Source organism: Chelonoidis abingdonii, chromosome 14 (genome assembly GCF_003597395.2).
Source record: "Chelonoidis abingdonii isolate Lonesome George chromosome 14, CheloAbing_2.0, whole genome shotgun sequence".
NCBI classification, from domain to species: domain Eukaryota; kingdom Metazoa; phylum Chordata; order Testudines; family Testudinidae; genus Chelonoidis; species Chelonoidis abingdonii.
The window spans coordinates 725094-743557 of NC_133782.1; the positions used below are offsets into that span (position 1 = coordinate 725094).

The 18464-nt window shown below is 56.0% G+C and overlaps 1 protein-coding gene across 1 annotated transcript in view; it reads right to left on the reverse strand.

The window, feature by feature from the left end:
• Nucleotides 1-5941: 5941 nt before the first annotated feature.
• SLC12A5 (solute carrier family 12 member 5) overlaps nt 5942-18464 on the reverse strand; it is a 119949-nt gene continuing 107426 nt past the window's right edge. Inside the window, exons 19-26 of the mRNA XM_075072416.1 lie at nt 13524-13531; nt 12423-12554; nt 11983-12090; nt 10267-10389; nt 9173-9360; nt 8577-8591; nt 7859-7992; nt 5942-6041 (exon numbers count right to left, since the gene is read on the reverse strand). Of these exons, the coding sequence (XP_074928517.1) occupies nt 5950-6041; nt 7859-7992; nt 8577-8591; nt 9173-9360; nt 10267-10389; nt 11983-12090; nt 12423-12554; nt 13524-13531 (800 nt within the window). The 3' untranslated portion in view covers nt 5942-5949. The remainder of the gene's footprint in view (nt 6042-7858; nt 7993-8576; nt 8592-9172; nt 9361-10266; nt 10390-11982; nt 12091-12422; nt 12555-13523; nt 13532-18464) is intronic.

Genomic DNA, 18464 nt, shown 5'->3' on the forward strand with positions numbered 1-18464 from the left:
GTAATCCTGTTGCATGGGATTGGGGAGATTATGTGCTTGTCTCAGATCCTCCTACTTAGGACTTCAGAGTGCTTTTCCCCATCTTTGGGGGGAGGGATAGCTCGATGGTTTGAGCATTGGCCTGCTAAACCCAGGGTTGTGAGTTCAATCCTTGAGGGGGCCACTTAGGGATCTGGGGCAAGAACTGGTCCAATCTTTCAGGGTCCCTTCCAGTTCTAGGAGACCGGTATATCTCCAATTATTATTTATTATTTGTGAACTCCTGAATTCACATTGCCAGTCTGTAGAAACCACTGGTGTGTGCCCACTTCTCAGCAGTGTGGAGGTCCCCAGTGCGCTGCTGGGGACCTGAACATAGGGTATCAGAAGATGTTATCTGTACCTACAGAAAGAGAGCTCCAGAGGTTTTCTCACTTTCAGTGCTGCCTGTGGAGCACTAACCACACTGCAGCGTGTTCCTGTTGAGCCTGAACTCAGGTCATTGCAGGTGATGTTCACTGTGCAAATGTTAACGCTCTTTTTGAGTCATAAGCTGCTAGTCCCAGTTGGATTAAAACCCTGGCCTTTCTCGCTTTATTTACTCCTGGTTTTGGGCTGACCAGAATTAAATAGGAGTGTGACCCTCTGATTGGCCCCCTCCTCAGACTGACAAAACCAAGTTTTCCACCTTCTCCGTGGAAGGTAAGTGCACGCAGTTTAGTGCGTAGACAGGGTGCATTGTATGCAAGCCTCTCCTGCTGCAGCCCCCTTATGCCCCATTCTGTTAGATGCCTTTATCTGTGAAGGGAAGGTGCCCATGCTTGGTGGTACTGGCATTCATTGCAGCAGGTGAGGGAGAAGAGGGAAGCTAGTGATACCAGTGAGGGTCATTTCAAATGTCCAAAAGTTCCTGCTACTAGCCATGCAGTAACCAAATGGAAAACTAGTGAAGTGTTGGTCATGTGCTGCAGCATCCAAAAACAAGTGAAAATTCCCCACTACAAGTGATGAAGGGTGTAATAAAATCATTTTATTGCATTTAGTGCAGACGAGTCTAAAAAATGAATACAATAAAAGCTGTAAAGCATTAGCAGGAGCATTCAACGAGTGAGGAGCCACTCCTCTGTTAATATCCACAGAGAACACGGGGGCGATACTGAGGCAGCCCAGTACAGAATACTGAAACACTTGCACAGAAATTAAATGCAAGCCTATTACTCTTTTTTTCTTTCGGTTTGCAACCTATTTTATTTACACAGTTTAAACTTCTTTGCATTGCTCTGCACACAGATTCTTTAAAACACAAAGCATACTGGGTCACTACATGTCTATTGAAATATTGCACTTGGAATAAAAGTCATTGGAATGGATGTAAAACATCTAGGTACAGTGACTATAAAGTTTATTTAATGAATTGACTTTGTTGTGATAACATTCATGACAAATATATTGCACATGTAGCACAGAAAAGTGTTTTGCAACCAACAAAACCTCAGACCTCTGGATCCTTCCACTATGTGGCAGTCCTGCTATGCAGTGGTGAGTCTTGACTCTTATAGTGCAACTGTTGTACCTTAAGCAGTATCCATCCTTTGTGTGGTTCAGGTGACTGTGAACACCATTGCCCAGGGCAGCCTCTGCCTACATCTGTAAACATTCCCTCAAATGGTCTGTAACCTGTACTGGGGCTGCTTGGACTGGGCCTAACCCACCAGCTTGCACTGGGAGGCCAGGTAGCGAACTGCTGGAAGGGGACTGGGGAGTGGAGGTTGCCCCCATTCTAACTTCTGAGGAACTAAAGAGTTTTCCTCTGCTCTGGCTAAAGTGTAATTAGAGTGGTTCCCTGAGCAGGGGGCTGAGTCTTGCACCCAGAGAGCCTGCTCTGCTTTGCTGGAGGTGGAGGGGCTGTGCTCATCCTTGCAGCTGTGTACAGGGGCTCTCTGTAAAACAAGACTTGTGGGTCAAGACCTTCCTCCCTGCTCTGAAAACCCTGAACTGTCTCCACATGTGCCAGAAAGAGACTTGGGTTTCTACCACAGGACACTGTATCTTTCCCAAGACGGAACAGTGGGAAGGTGCTTCAGAGGGAGCTGCACACTCACAGAGGCCAAACGTGCAGGGGCAGAGCTGGGTTTGTAAACTAACATGCAGTGCTGTCTGCTAAAACTGGCTCTCAGACTTGCTCTGGAAACCAGCACCCTCTGCTTGCCCCCAAGGAGTTTGGTCAGGCAGTGGTTTAGAGAGGCAACAATGCACATGTGTGTTCAGAGCTGTAGCACTGGTCAGGCTGGGTGGGGGGTGGGGGTGGGCTCTTTCACTGTGTCAGTGTGGTAACTTGCCAAGAGGGGATTGTGTGCTACCCCCTCAGCACTGTTAGAGTGATGGCTTTCTGGGAGAGAGAGGGCCCTGGCTGCCATTGCTGTTTTGAGCAGTGGATGTCGCCCTGATCTAATGGATGCTTTGCTTAACAGGGTGCCGGCAGTCTGTCTGCAGGATGAGAGACATGCCGAAGGGTGAGCTCAGTGCTGCAGGCGCTTAGTGCTAGAGGAATCTTAAGACAAGAACTGTTAAGTTCTGATTAAAGGGAAAGAATCAGGACTGAAGGGCATCTGTGCTGAGGGAAGGGGGACAGAAAGGAGAGGAAGGCGGGTGGGAGCTTGGAGGCCTGCTGCAGGCACCAGCAAAAGCCAAAGGAGAGTTTTGCAAGTAACATCTATGACCTCCAGCCCTGGGCTCAGTCTGCTCTTGGGAACCTTGCTGTACTGAATGGTTTGAGAGCCAAGCCATGGGAAGGTTCCTGGCTTAGGCGGTCTTCTCACAGCAGCTACTAACCAGCCCTAGCTCTTGCTGTGTGGCTGCTGTGAGAAGCAGCCATGAGCCCCTGAGCCAAGCTAAGGAAACATTCCTCCATGCAGCCACCTGCCTGGTCATTGAAAAGCAGCATCCTTGGGGCTGAAGCACTCAGCAGAGCTGCTGGTCATTAATTGTCCAGGGTGGCGCTGGGCCCCTGCATCACCAACTTCCAGCCAGGAGCTGGGCCCGGTGCTCTTGCTCTGGGAATAGCTTGCCTTCACCTTTGCATCGATGCCCCATTAACAGCACGTGGGCGCAGCAGCAGGCTCCCATCCTCTGCCAGGGTTTGAAGCTGGGGCTGCTGCACGGAATAACACTGCCTTACGTAGTTGCATTTTTCCAAGCTGGCTGGCTGCCACAGGGGATGATCCTGAACTGCTGCTGGGGGAGCACTTTTAGGGAGCCAGGGCTCAAGGGCCATAGCAACAAATGCAGATGGAAGGGCTGAGGCCATCACCAAAACTTGGCCTAGGTGAGCAAATGCTGGATTGTAAGCAGGGAGCTTCAGCCTGGTCCGCATCACCAAGTGGAGAATCACTTCCTGCTCCAGTGCCCTTCCTTCATTCCCCATGGGGCCTGTGCTGGGGCTGGAAACGGGGGGGGGGGGGGGGGGTGTGATGCCAAGGGCCCACGGGAGGAGGATTAGGGCAGGTGCCCACAGAAGACCTTGTGCAGCTTCAGGGGCAAGGAAGTTGAGGGCTGAAACCTCTGTGGGAGCAGCGGCTGAGGGCATTCATGCTCAGAAGCGAGCCTACGGCCAGGGAGTCCTGGGCCCTGGCTGCTCTTCCCTAGAGAGCAATGATCAAGGGCAGCAGGATCGGAAAGGAAGGGGGGCTATGGGTAGTCAACGCTGGCTGTGAGAAGGGGTCCAACTGCTTTCTCCAAGGGGATTCATTGTACGAGATGTGTCAGCTGTGGCCACGTTAGCCCTTTACTGGCATCAAGCCATGGGCCTCTGAACCATCTCCCACCTGCAGAAGGCACAGGGCTGCACCAGTGGCAATCTGCACAGTCCCATTCCTAGTGCTGCAGTGGAGGCTAAGAGGTGGGTCTGGGGCTCAGCTCTGGGCCACACGTCTGAGCGGTAAAGCTGCTCCCTCAGCTGGGGGAGAGGCCGGTGCAGCACGGAGAGGGCCTGCCGGAGCAGGCTGCACTCAGATTGGAAGCTCAAATCTGCTGTGAAACAAGTTCAGAAAATTCTGTAACTTCTTTTCCCTGAAAAGACTAAGCAGCAAAATTCAAAGAGAATGACCCCCGTCAGCTGGCCCTCCCCACAGGCCGTGCCATAGGTCAGGGATGCTGCAGCCTTCACCCCCGCATGTGAACGAAGAGGAAAAGCTGCCCTGTCCAGAGGGAGCAGCCTCAGCAAAACCTCTTGGAGCTCACGGGCTTGGGCCCCAGCCTGAGCCTAAAAGCTGGAGCAATTCACTGGCCCTAGCAACTCCTTGCATCTCTCAGCATAGAGCTAGATCTCTAGATATAGACTTCATCTGGGTCTTTGAACATAAATATGATCACTTTAAAAATACACATACAGTATTATATACATTATATACAGCAGGACAGGTGCCCGGGCTGCGCGAGCCCTCTGCCCTGCCGGCCTCCACGTCTGCTGTGGTTCCTAGAACTATTCACATTGGTTAAAAGCACCTCAGTTTCTCAGTAAAGTGAGAGATGCTGAGGGGGGTGGAGGGAGCTGGGACCAAGGTTTGACATGTCCAAACAAGCCCACAGCCATGTGTGTGGGTGCAGAGCTGCTCATGGGCCCATGTGACCTGGGGAGGAGGCATCCCAGACAGGGACTGTCAGTGACCTGCTGCTGGTACAGTGGTGGGCTGGGCCGGGCCGGGGGTGTGTGAGATTGAGCTGATTTGCATATTTATAAACTTTAAATACCTATGGTCTTTACCCAGCAGCCCCTGAAGCAGCAACATGGCTTGGAGGAGGTTGCCATGGGGGAGGGGATGCAGGGGGCACAAGGCTGCAGGGGGGTCACAGGGAGGCTGCGTTCCAGCTGTTCATGCCATGGGCGCTGGGCGTGAGCATGGTGTGGGGGGAGGGACGCAGGCCTCCCACCTGGAGCTGCTGTGTGGCGTGGCTGTGCATGGTACTAGCCAGACATGCGGCCCGGCATTCCAAGGGCTGTGCAGCACTTGTGGACAGCCTGCAGTGAGCGCGCTGCCTCTGCCCAGCACAGGCCCCACAGCAGTTACGTAACTAGACCACACCTGGAGCAGGTTAGTCAGGGTGGTGCAGCCGCATGGGCCTGTGCTGAGCAGGGGTCCGGGGGAGGAGAAAAACAAAGTCCATGTCCCCCCTGATGCCCCCCCCCCCCGCCAGGATGCAGCCCTGGGCAGGCCAGGCCCCTCTCACCCAGGTGGTGGATTCAGGTCGCCTCATGACAACGGCAGCGTGGCGCTGTCCTTCACTCCGATGCACTGCAGGACCTGCCTCCTCCCTGCCCAGCCCTGCAGCACTCACCTGTCCAAACCACATCGGGGGCCGCAGGATGTGGCTGTGGTTTCCAGGGATGGACAGCAGGAAGGGCTGCACTTTGCTGAGCCCACCTTGGCGAGGGGCCTGTGGCTGGTACTGCAGGCGCCTGGGAGCAGTGGGGCGAGCGAGCATGCGGGTGGCCTCGCCCAGGCAAACGGGCTCCAAAGGACATGTCAGCAGACGGGCAGGGGCAGGGCAGCAAACGTGTCCCACAAACCTCAATGTGTCCAAAAATAGCAGAGCGAGGGGTAGGGAGCCTAGGCCCAAGGGGCCAAGGCACCACGCCAGCGATCTGGGGGCTCCGCGGAAGCACTGACTGAGCCTGGCCAACCACCCTTCCTGCCCCACACGGAGGCCAGTGGGGCTCAGGCTCAGGGCTACTGTCTGTATAAACACCCACCGCAGGGCTGTGCTGGCGCGATGAGGAACAGCAGCGCTGGTGCTGGTTGCTCCTGTATTATTGGGGGCTGCAGTTCAAATGGAGAGAGTGGGGCATGGTGAAGTTTCTGAGCACCAAGCACAAGCGGACTCGCCCTCCTGCCCCCCAGCAGCCAGGTGCAAAGAGGTCGGTGGGGGTCTCTCAGGGTGCAAAAAAACTTCTTCAGCTCAGCAGCTGGCGTTTCAGGAGTAGATGGTGATGACCTCCCGGCCCCCACCACGCACCAGCATGACCCTGTCCAGGTGCTCTGTCAGCACCTCCAGGAACTCCATGTCTGCAGGGACGTGGCTGTCAAGGCAGAAACCAGACCCAGCACTGGGCAGGCACCATCTAGGGGGCCTAGATGGCCCGATTTTACAGGGACAGGCCTGACAGTTGGCGCCTAGTACCTCTCACCCCCGTTCACATTTGGTGTCGGGGGGGGGGGGGGGGGGTTTGCTCATGCAGGCCAGCAAAGCCACCTGCCCTGCCCAGAGCACCTGGACTACTGATTGGCTGAGTTAGCGCTGCTGTCACAGGCCTTCACCAATCAGCTGTGCCGCACCTGCCAATGCCTGGCCCTCACAGCGCAGGGCCTGGGACCAGAACAGGGAGATGCCACTGGAGCTGCTGCTGCCCGAAACCGATGGGTATGGGGGGGGAGGGGGGGGGCACGCACACCCACAGCTTTCTGTGTTTGTGTCGTGTGTGCACCCACGCCTGTTTGTGTCTGTGTCACTGAGTGTGCACCCACACCTGTTTGTGTTTGTGTCGCTGTGTGTGCACCCATGACTCTTTGTGTCACTGTGTGTGTGTGTGTGTGTGCACCCACAGCTGTTTGTGTTTGTGTCGCTGTGTGTGCACATCCATGGCTGTCTGTGTTTGTGTCGCTGTGTGTGCACACTGACTGTTTGTGTCTGTGTCCCTGTGTGTGCACCCACGACTGTTTGTGTCACTCTGTGTGTGTGCGCGCGCACCCACAGCTGTTTGTGTTTGTGTCGCTGTGTGTGCACACTCATGACTTTGTGTCACTGTGTGTGCACACCCCAGGCTGTTTGTGGTGCTGTGTGCACACCCACAGCTGTCTGTGTTTGTGTTGCTGTGTGCAAACCAACGGCTGTCTCTGTGTGCACACCCACGGCTCTCTGTGTTTGTGTCACTGTGTACACACACGAGTGTCTGTGTGTTGTGGGGGGGTGTATTTTCAGTTTAATGCCCACCATATAACACTGGCCATGTTTCTATGTGCTTGTGCAATGACACACTGCCCAGCGCTGCACCAGCTCCCCCAGGGCTGCCCAACTCAGCTAGCAGCTGCAGGAGCAGGGCAGGCCTGGACCCTCGTGGCAGAGCAGTTGGCCCCAGGGGGCCAATGGGAGGCGAGCACAGTGGATTAATCCCCACAGTGGAACAACAGGCAGCGCTTGGCCCCTGCACGCTGGCTGGGACCCATGGCCCGCCAGGGCTTTGCTCCAGGCAGGAGCACTGATTCTGCCTCGCTGGAGGTGAGCTCTAATGCTGTGGTTCTGCCAGTCACTTAGAACACGGGCTTGGCTCCATATCAAGCACCTGGGCCCTGCCCCACACCAGTCCAGAGCCTACCCTCCCCCCCCCCCCAGCACTAGGGCTGTGGGCTGTTCCTGGCTGGCACACATCTCTTCCCAGCAGGGGATGTGGTGCTAATGGCTGAGCTGGGCACTGGTGCTGAAATGCCCAGGGGTGAGTGTTTCCCATGCAGGCAGTGGGCAGGGGTCGCCTGGGCCCAGCCGCAGCCCCGTTGGCCCAGCCTGTCGCAGTGAGGGAGGGTGGGAGAAGCTGCCAGGTGGTGGGAGTGGGCAGCCACTGCCATGGTTTGATGGCGCTACCCCAGCTGCTGGTGGGTGGGAGGGGGCATCGGGCAGGGCAGGGAGTTGCCACTGGGGCAGTCCCTCATCCCTAGCACCCACTGCCTGCCCACGCCTGGGCTCCTTGCTTCAGCCACACTCAGCCGGTGCCTTAGGACCCCACAGCCCAGAGCCAGCAACACCCACAGCAGGAAAACGAGGACCCCTGGCAGGGGGCTTACAGAGCACGTGGCTGGGTTTGCGGCTGCCAGTGGCCAGCAAAGGATACAGTTCTCATCCCCCTTCCGGTTGCGGGGTGGGCCTGGCATGTTCAGCAGGACTAGCTTGGCGTTCTGTGACTTCTTGACGATTACCTCGTTAAGCTTGACAGCTGTGTGCATCCGCCGCACGTTGGACTGGTTCCTGGAGGAGAAACAGGCAGGCAGGCTCAGTGGGCAGGGCAGGGCCCAGGCCCTTAGAGCTGGTGGTGGTGTGGGGGGCACAGAAAGCCACACCCACCCAGGTGTGTCAGATGGGGGAGAGGCACAGAAAGCCCCACCCACCAAGGTGTGTCAGATGGGGAGGGGCACAGAAAGCCCCACTCACCCAGCTGTGTCAGACCCAGGAAGGAGGCCTTCCAAGAACAAGCAACTCCTGCACTTCTCAAGAAGTGCCCGAGGCAGTGCTGGCCCCTGGCTGCCCCTGCCAATGGGGCAAGCCTGGGGCACTGGCCAGTCCTGGGGCTCTGACCAGGCTCAGCCAGACAGGTTCAGTCTCTTCCCTCTGTCGGCAGGAAATGCTGTGTGCGGCAGGTGAGGATCCCCGGCAGGAAGCGGTCTGTGGGGCAGGTGAAGGCCCCCAGCAGGGGGCAGTGTGTGGAGCAGGCGAGGACCCCCAGCAGGGAGCAATGTGGGGTGCAGGCCCCGCACTGGAGTGGCAGGATCCCACAGCCCCCACCTGCTCCCCTCGGTGCTGGCACATGGGACACACACACAACTCAGACTTACAGGTTCTCCCACTCCCTGCAGCAGCACAGGGGAAAGAGAAAGAGAGAGCTCATCAGCACCGCATTGCCTTGCCCCGGCCCTCACCCCCTGCAGCACATGTTCCCGTTCACTGCTCAGCTCCCACATCTGCCAGCCTCCCCCTTCCCAGCAGCCCTGGGCACACTGCTGTGCTGGTCTCCACCGGCTCCACACCCACCCTGCGCAGGCCAGATCTGCACCAGCAAAGGAAGCAGGTGCCTGGGGCAGCCAATGGAAAGGGGCAGCATGTCCGGGTCTTTGGCGGCGGGTCCCTCAGTCCCTCTCGGCGCAAAGGACCCGCTGCCGAATTGCTGCTGAAGAATGATGTGGCATGGTGGAGCTGCCACTGAAGTGCCGCTGATTGCGGCTTTTTCTTTTCTTTTGGCTTTGCCACTTGGGGCGGCAAAAAAGCTGGAGCCGGCTTTGGCAAGGAGCTCCCTGGCCTCCGTCTGCCAGCTCCCACGCTTGGCTCCAGCGCGGACACAGGCAGGCCCATGCCAACGCTGCCTGGGACAGGCCCGCTGGGCAGGCTGCCTGGCTCGGCTGGGGACCGGTCTCTGATGGGGGGTGCAGCTTACGGCTTCATGCTGAAGAAGTCTTTGATGCTTTCTGGGCTGACGGGGCTCTTGCTCTTGGTCTTCTCCGCAACAGACTTTTCCTTGGTCCAGGTGAGATGCACCTTCTCCGGGGCCGTCTCTGCCTCGTCACTGGGTGACTGGGGGCTGCTGGAGAAGGCTGTGGCATTCTTATCATGGATGAGCTGCACCTGCACAGAGGGAGTGGGTGAGAGCGGGGAGGGGTCTTCCCAGTCCCCCATCCTGCCAGACCCCTGGTGCCCCAGGCCCATGTCACTTGGCCCTGCCAGCCCCCACCCTGCAGTACTCAGCCCCACCCTGCTGTTCACTGCCTCTGTGACAAAGTGGGGCTGTTCTTAATGTTTCCCCTGAATACTGTGTGGGTGCCTCAGTTTCTGGCCGACCCTCTGTCTCCTGGCAACTAGTGGCCCAGGCCCTTCACCCCCTGCAAGGGGATGCTAAAGGTGTGGGAGAAGAAAGAGGTCAGGTGACCTCTTGGCCTGGGAAAGAGACAAAGGCCAGAGAGGAGGGGCTGGAGGGGTGTCAGTCTGGAGCTGCCTGGGGACAAGGAGTGAAGTGCAGACAAGGGTGTCTAGCTCACTGGGCCCCAGAATGGACCTGGCTGAGGGGTCCGGTTCCCTGTACCTACAAGCTCTGTTTTAGACCCTGTTCCTGCCATCGAATAAACCTCTGTTTTACTGGCTGGCTGAGAGTCACATCTGACTGCAAAGTGGGGGTGCAGGACCCTGTGGCTTCCCCAGGACCCCCCCTGGGCGGGCTCGCTGTGGGAAGCGCACAGAGGGGCAGAGGATGCTGAATGCTCCAAGGAGAGACCCAGGAAGTGAAACCATGTGAGCTTCTTGCCCAGGGGACAATCTGCTCCAAGGGAGAGGAGGCTCCCAAAGTCTGGCCTGGCTTTGTCGGGAGCAGTTCCAGAGCATCACCCAGGAACTCCGTGACAGACTCCATAGTTCCCTCTGGCCCCCCAGCACTTGGTCCTCTTGGTGTTCACTCCCCATAACCCCCCAGTTCTGCAGCATCCGGCCCCCCAGCTCCCCATCCTGTGGGGCTCGGCTCCCCCCAGCATGCGGCCTTACCTCCTCCTCCGGCTTCTCCTCGCTGTCGCCCACCTGCTCCTCTGGGACGCTCAGCCGCAGCCGGGTGTTGGCAGGGTTCTTGCGCCGGATGGAGCCACGGGACTCGTCTGTGATGCTCTGAATCTGTATGGGGAGGGATGGAGATGGGAGGTCACTGAGCAAACCCAACTTGCCACGGGCCAGAGACCAGAGGGGTCCCTGCAGGGTACATCCAGCTGGGATCTTGGGGGGGAGCAAGTTCAGCACAGAGCCTACTCGAGCTACTCCATCCCTGCCCCACCAGGTGATGGGGGTGTGATGTTATTGATATAAAGTGGGACAATATAGAACATGGTTTGCAACCAAGGACCTGTAGTGGCACCAAATCTTATGTAAAGGGGGTCATATAAGCTGTCTAAGACCAGATTATGGGTTGCTGGTTATGATTATGCTGTCTGTCTGTCTGTCTGTATCATTTTGTAGCTGAAGTTATGAGTATTGGCTCTATACTGTCTGTATTTCAAATTTGTGCTGTGCTTCTGGGTGACACCCAGACAAGTTGGTGTCAGCTCTGCCCAGCCTGCTTGATGGCCCATTAAGGACCATCAGCTACACAACTGACCCACTGAGAGGAGGTAGATACGCCTTGTAACTCAGCAGGGTGTGCAGGAACTTGCCGATGTGACTGCAGACTCCATTTTGCTGTAACTTTCCACAGTAGGAAACAAAAGAAGTTCTTACACTTGAAGTCCTATACAAGCTGATCCTATTCCTCTGTCTTCATCCTTCTTACCTCTGAGACTTGCTACAGCTGAGCTCTGCCAAGATACATACCATCCCAGGGTATTGCTCCAGAGTCTTGATTTAAACCTGCAGTTTATCCATCAGTCTACAAGCACTAACTAAGACTTTGCCATACTTATTAATTGATCGTTTAACCAATTCAAGCTCTCATCTCATATCTTTTCACTTCTATGAATAACTTGCTTTTTAGATTCTAGGATCAACAGCGTCATTGTGGGTAAGATCTGATGTGTATATTGACCTGGGTCTGGGGCTTGGTCCTTTGGGATCGAGAGAACCTTTTTCTTCTACTGGGGTGTTGGTTTTCATAACCATTCATCCCCAGGACGAGTGGCACTGGTGGTGATACTGGGAGACTGGAGTGTCCAAGGAAATTGCTTGTGTGACTTGTGGTTAGCCAGTGGGGTGAAACCGAAGTCTTCTTTGTCTGGCTGGTTTGGTTTGCCTTAGAGGTGGAAAAACCCCAGCCTTGGGCTGTGACTGCCCTGTTTGAGCAATTGGTCCTGAATTGGCACGCTCAGTAGGGTCCCACCAGAACTGCATCATCACAGGGGGACACTGGGGGCAGCACAGCCAAGGGCAACTCTAGGCTGGCCGGAGGGAAAAGAGTTCAGGTCTGGTTTGGTGGGGCAGGGGGTCACTGCTGGGGGGAGCTCAGGGCAGGCCGGGGGGGGGTGTCACTGCTGGGGAGAGCTCAGGGCAGGCCAGGAGGGGTCATTGCTGGGGGAGCTCAGGACTGGCCAGAGGGGTCACTGCTCAGAGGTCTCAGGACCAGCGCCAGCTGCGAAGCCTGCACCACAATTACGAGCAGCCCCTATGGCTCAAATGGCCCAGCTGACATGGCAAAGCTGCTGCCCCCGGGGGTGCAGGCCCCAGCGTTTTGGGGGGGACAACCTGCCCCGGGCAGAGGCCTCACCCAGGGAGCCCAGTTACCTCTCGCTCCCGCTCAGTCTTGGTGAGGTGCATCTGCTTGAGGATCTGCGAGCGCTGCTCCATCACCAGGGTCTTCTCGTAGGTGTAGGCCGAGATGTCGCTCTCATGCTGCAGGGACAGGATGCGCCATCACCCAGGGAGGGAGCTCGGCCCACACAGCACCCCCGGCTCAGCCTGAGGCACGGCCACAAGCCCAGGGCTCAGGTGCTCAGCAGCCCTGGGCCCCAGAACCACCCGGCACATGGGCAAGTGCCCCCTGTTACCCAGGAAACACCTGGCTGGCCCTTCCCCTGCAGCCCCTTGGGGACCCCAGTGCTCAGCATGGGCAGCTCCGCACCCACCTCTCAGGGCAGCGACTATGGACAAGGCCCAAGCCAGTGGCCAGCCACAAGGCCAGGGAGCCGGGCCAGGCTGGGGCTGGGCCGCACGAGAGCTCTCACCATTTCCACCACCTCCACCTCAGCCGTGATGCGCAGGTGGTACAGGAATGTCGTCAGGTCCTTCTTCATCTGGATGCTGTTATCGTCCATCTGCGCCACCGTGAAGATGCGCATCTTGCATTTACGCCAGACCTGCCAGGGGAGATGGAGTGCTGGCAGCCTGCCCTGCATGGAACCCTTCCAATTCCAGCCTGGCCAGTCCAGCACACGGGGGAACCGGCCCCCGATCTCAGCCCAGTTGGCTCACCACAGGGGGGAACTGGTCCCCAATCCAAGCCTGGCTGGCCCACTGTGATGACATGGGGGAGTTTCTTGTTTTCCTTGTTTCCTATGGGGGATCCACTTTGTTTTCCAATGGTTGGTATGCAGAGGGAGGGGGACTCAGTGTTCCTGGGTGTTACTGGTTTAACGAGGTGAAGGGAGAGGGAGTTTTTTGGTACAGAGGACCGGAGAGGGAACTTGGGACCCTAGCCAATGGCTTGGAGGATGGAGACCCCAGCGACTCATGACCTGGTGACCCGGAGACCCAGCTCAGGAGTCGCAGCCAGTTCTGGCCAGTGGGAGGACAATGGGCTGTGAAGAGAGGACCCTGGTGACCTGACCAGCTGGTTCCGGCCAGAGGATGCCAGAGGACAGAAGAGGGAAAGCCCAGGCATGGGGTTTATGACTCTGTATCATAAGCCTTTCTCCCAAATCTGGACCTTAGCGTCCAAAATCTGAGTGCTTAGCACGAACCTCCAAGGTTAATTACCAGCTTGGATCTTATCTCGCTGCCACCAGACAGGAATTACAGCGCCTGCCTCACTCTGGTCCCCCAACTTTCCCTGGAGGGACCCCAAGACCCAGAACTCTGGTTTACCGCAAGGGCATACCCATTCTCCCCTCCCTCCACCATGACTTTCCTCTCTGGCTAACCTGAGATGGTATTGATGCATCTCTTTACATCCAACCTAAGAAGCGATCTCTCCTCTATTCCACAAAGCGCCAAACCCAAACAAGGCAAACAGATGCTCTCTCTCTCTTTCCCTCCACAATTCCCTGGTGTGCAGAGTTATCCTCCAATAACTACACAATGAGACTTCCTCCCTTGTTCCTTCCTACCGCCCACACTGCAGACGAGAAAAACTCAAGACAAGTCTTACAAAGAAAAACTTCTATTAAAAAAAGAAGCAACAAGACATCAAATTTCTCTGTTCAGATGACATACTACGGATCATTCTTAAAAAAACAAATGAATAAAAACCTATTTCCAAAGAGATCAATTTAACATTCCAGCAATTAACACATGTATCCCAAACACCCATAAACTATAGTGTATTTTCTAACCTGTACGCTATCAAGTTGGAAACGACAGATTAGACAGATAGAAAGAAGCTTCTCATAGCTGAGAGACAGACAAAAGACACAGACCCAAGACAAAGAAGACCCACAAATTCCCTCCCTTAAGCTTTTAAAAAATCCGGTTTCCTGATTGGTCCTCTTGTCAGGTGTTTGGTTCCCTTTGTTAACCCTTTACAGGTAAAAGAAACATTAACCCTTAGCTATCTATTTTTGACACCCTGTTTACCTGGAGAGAAGACAATGGACAGAGGTGGGGCTTGGGTCTGGGGATCTCAGATGCCCAGCTGGGAAGCAGGGGGGCTGTGGGTTGGAGAGGGGGAGCAGAGCCCCCCTGGCTGCAAGGAGATTGGGATGTGCTGGGCTGAGAGACGCCAGGCCTGAGGCCCTGAGAGTTTCCTGTGCTGTGTTCAACTCTCAATAAACCCTCCTGTTTTATGCTGGCTGAGGGTCACTCTGGTCTAGAGAACACGGTTGCATCGTCCCCTTCGGAGGTTGGAGGCCCCGGCGGTCCAGAGCACGTGGACTCCCTGAGGGGGCCCAAGGCAGAGACAGACATGCTAAGGCTCAGGGGGCACGGGAGCACATTCTGTGAGTCCATGACACCCACCAAAGGGGGGAACCGGCCCTCAATCCCAGACTAGCCGGCCCACCAAAGGAAATGTGTTACAAATGTGGGAATCGTCTGTAATATACATATGAACTGTCGATGGACCACTTGTGCGGATCACCCTGACACTGCTCCCCAGTGGGTACAGAAGGGTTACAGTGCAGCTCCTAGGGCAGCACAGAGTCTTGTAATTGTCTGTGGGGAGGTGGGACTGGGTCATGAGGGACTGCCTGGAACCCACCCATCTCAATGGGAACCCTGCAGAGACAATGGGATGCTGAAAGCACCAGCCAGGACTTGCAGCAATAAAAAGATTAGCCAAAGGAACTAGCCAGAAAATGGTGTCCGTTCCCCCCCTCGCAGAGCAGGGAGAGAGTGTTAAATGAGGCACAGCTGACTGCAGGGCTGGGGAATGCTGATCAGGCCAGGAGCTGGGGCCCAGCCTCAGGCCGGGGGTCTGAGAGATACCAAAGACAAGAGTGGCAGTAGCAGCAGTCACAGGGCATCCCCACAGCCCAGTTCCCCAGCTCTGGCACTGAGCATGAAGGTCCTTCAGCTGGCGCAACAGAAACTAGCCGACTGTGAGAACTGTAGCAAGTGAAGGCCCTGATAAAGGCCCAGTACGAGGCCTGAGGCCTGAACTAAAGTAATGGTCAAGACTTTGCTAACATAAAGCAAAGTGAAGCTGTGAGCCAGAGGCAGTCTCTGCTCACAGAAGCTGGCAAGGAAAGGGCTGATGCTGCTAGAAGATATGTACCTAAAAGGTACTGAACACTAGAGATAAGAACATTCACATACTTGCACATTCCACACAGATAACAAGGAACAGGCCGACCCATCCCAATGACAGGGGCAAAAGGGTAAAATGATGGATAGAGTTGTTTTGATTGAACCAACATGTACAAGGTGAGAGGTGGCACCTTACTACATAGAGGGATTGCACCTCAATACGTCAGGAGTGATGTATAACTTGTTTGTACCTGTGTATAAGAATGCATCTCTGGGGCGGTGTCTTTGTCCGGCCGAGGGGGCAGTGGAAAGTCCTGCCACTGACTGAGCCGGGTCCATTGCCAAGAGGCACTTCCTCGTAGTATGCCCTGAGTTAGGCTAAGAAACCTACAGGGAACTGCCATTGTGTCCGAGATCGCAATAAACCTGGCAGACGTGACTTTGCACCTTACTAGAGTCTGTGGTCATTGGGGGTTCTCGTTGGGTCTGCTGCATCAGCTATCTGCAGAGCTGGGGCAGCACACGGGGCGAGCACACGCACGCAGCCGAGTGATACCAACAAGGAGACAGCAGAGCACCACACGGGTAGCATCTGACAACACTTCTGACAACAAGAACCAGTGCAAACAAGAGGGATTGCAGGGTAAGCCGCAGCAACAGCATGACGCAAGTCTGGAGCTGAAGCAGAGCGCGAGTCCTCCACCAGTAGTACATGGGGCGGGACCATGGGACGCCAGTTCTGCAGGGAGCCTCGAGACCAATGGGGCGGGGGAGACGGTGATCCCTACCGCAGGGCCTGGCACAAGGCTTGCTGTTTGCATCAGGCTGGGCAGCCCAGCTCCACTCTTGCCCCAGCACTCTCTCCCAAATGATAGAGCCGCACAGAAATGATCCCTGGCACTAGGAACAGGTCAAAGAGACTCCACTGCACAAGTTCAGCCTGATGCCGGTGGCTTCTCAGAAACGGTTCTGGGGTGTGCACCAGGCCCGGGGGTGGGAATGTGGCAGTTACTCCAGTGCTGGGAGACTCTCTCCTCAAATGCCATGATGACACAGATGTCACTACAGAGGGGTAGCTGTGTTAGTCTGTATCAGCAAAAAAAAAAAGGAGTTCTTGTGGCACCCTAGAGACTAACCCATTTATTTGGGCATAAGCTTTCGTGGGTAAAAAACCCACTTCATCAGATGCATGGACTTTAAATGGGACCACCAAAGAGTTACCTTGGTGACGGCCCAGCCTAGGGGAATGGCTGTGTGGGGCCAGTGTCCCTGTGGTTCTGTGTGGTGCGATGGGCAGCGTCTGCTCGCAACCCTCTTGTGCTGGGGTAGCCCATTCACAGGCTGTGCACTGAGTAAACGCATTATTATCCTGTACAGCAGGCTGGGAAATGGGTCCAGGGACACTGGGACAAGGGTCTGCGGTGACTCTTGTATAGCCTGATGTGCTAGAACTGGCTCAGTTTGTGCCCAGTGAATATGTAATCACGAGGGCTGTGTCAGGACCCTTGGCTACAGGGCCTGTAGCAAGGATCTACCTGAGATGGGGAGGCCCAGGAGGGGCACAAAGGGGATGGGGAGCAGAATCAGCTCCCTGCAGTGCTGCTGATGGGAAAAGCTTCCCAACTGGCCAGACACTGCTCAAGTGTCCTAGTCCTTCCCCACCCTCTCACCCGCCCCACAATCCTGACCTCAAATGATGGGGCTAACAAGCTGCTGCCTGTGGCTTGGGGAAATGTGCTTGTTGGGGCAGGGCTGAGACTCTGTAGACAGGTGGGGAAACTGAGTCACGGCCAAGCAGTGCTGGGACTCAGATCCTAGCCAGTGCGGATGCACAGCTCACATTCCTTGCCCAGCAGCTGAATTTCAGAACAGGAGGGCCCTGACTGGCCACAGTGCTGTCACCCTCTTGAGGACAGCAGGGGAAGATTCCTGTGTGAGAGGGAGTCCTGTGCCAGGAACAGGTTTCCCAGGGAACACTGAACCTCAGGGCATCAGGAGGCGGCTGATAGCTCCCCAGAGGTGCTGCTGCAGGCTGTTGTGCTTGGCCCATCTTCACTCAGGACATCAGGGGATCCAGTGCCCCTGGCAAGACTGCTGCAGAACATGGACTGGCTGGAGCTTTTACTGCCTGCCTGTGATCCCTCTCAGTGGTGGGTAGAACCCAGGCTAAGTGTAAAGCCAGTCCTCCAGGCCTGACCTGGAGTCTCCAGGAATTAAAAATTACATTCTATGATGAAACCTCCAGGAATACATCCAACCAAAATTGGCAACCCTACCAGCCCTGAGACCCTCCGAACAGGACCTCTTCAGAGGTGGCTGTGGGGGTCCCTTAGCAGGGCAACCCAGTCGGAAGATATGTAGTTTGGTAGTGGTGGATTTCGTTACCCCACAGTGCCGGTGACTGTCCTCCGGATGTGCCGCCACTGACCATTTTCAGCCAAGTGGGGTTACCAGCAAGGCCTTACAGACAAAGGGTCTAATTTCATGTCAGCCCTGCTCCAGGGCTTGTGGGGGAAATGTGGAGCCTGGACCGCCTGGGCCTCAGCACATCCCCCTCAGTCCAACAGCTAGTGGGAAGGTGTAATGGGACCAACCATGATGCTGAGTACGTTTATGGAACAGCATCTGCAGGACTGGGACGAATGCTGACCCTCCCTGCTGTTCACTTATAGGGACGTGCCCCAGGAATCTACAGGGTTCACCCCTTTAACTGCAGTATGGGAGAAGAGTGAGGGACCCCGAACTTGCTGGGCTGAGTGGGAAGGGAAAGGCTCCCTCTGTGGAGAATCAGTGGTGGAGTACGTGCTGTGCTTTTGCGAAAGTTTTGCCAGGGAGAACCTAGCCAGGGCCTTGTGACAAAGTGGGACTGTTCTTAATGTTTCCTCTGAATCTGTGTGGGGTCCTCAGTTTCCCCTATGCATTTCTTAAGTCTCCAGTGTGCATAAATGGCCGACACTCTGTATCCTGGCAACAAATGGCTGGGGCCCTTCCCCCCTGCAAGGGGGTGGCTAAAGGTGAACAAAGAGGCCAGGTGACCTCCTGGCCCGGGAAAGAGACAAAGCCCAGAGACGGAGGGACTGGAGGGGGTTTCAGTTTGGAGCTGGCTGGGGACGGGAAGTGAGGGCAGACGTGGGGGGTCTGGTTCGCTGGGCCCCAGAATGGACCGGGCTGAGGGATCCTGTTCTCTGTACCTACAAGCTCTGTTTTAGACCGTGTTCCTGTCATCTAACAAACCTGTTTTACTGGCTGGCTAAGAGTCACGTCTGACTGCGAAGTGAAGCGGGGGTGCAGGACCCTCTGGCTTCCCCAGGACCCCGCCTGGGCGGACTCACTGTGGGAAGCACACGGAGGGGCACATGCTGAAT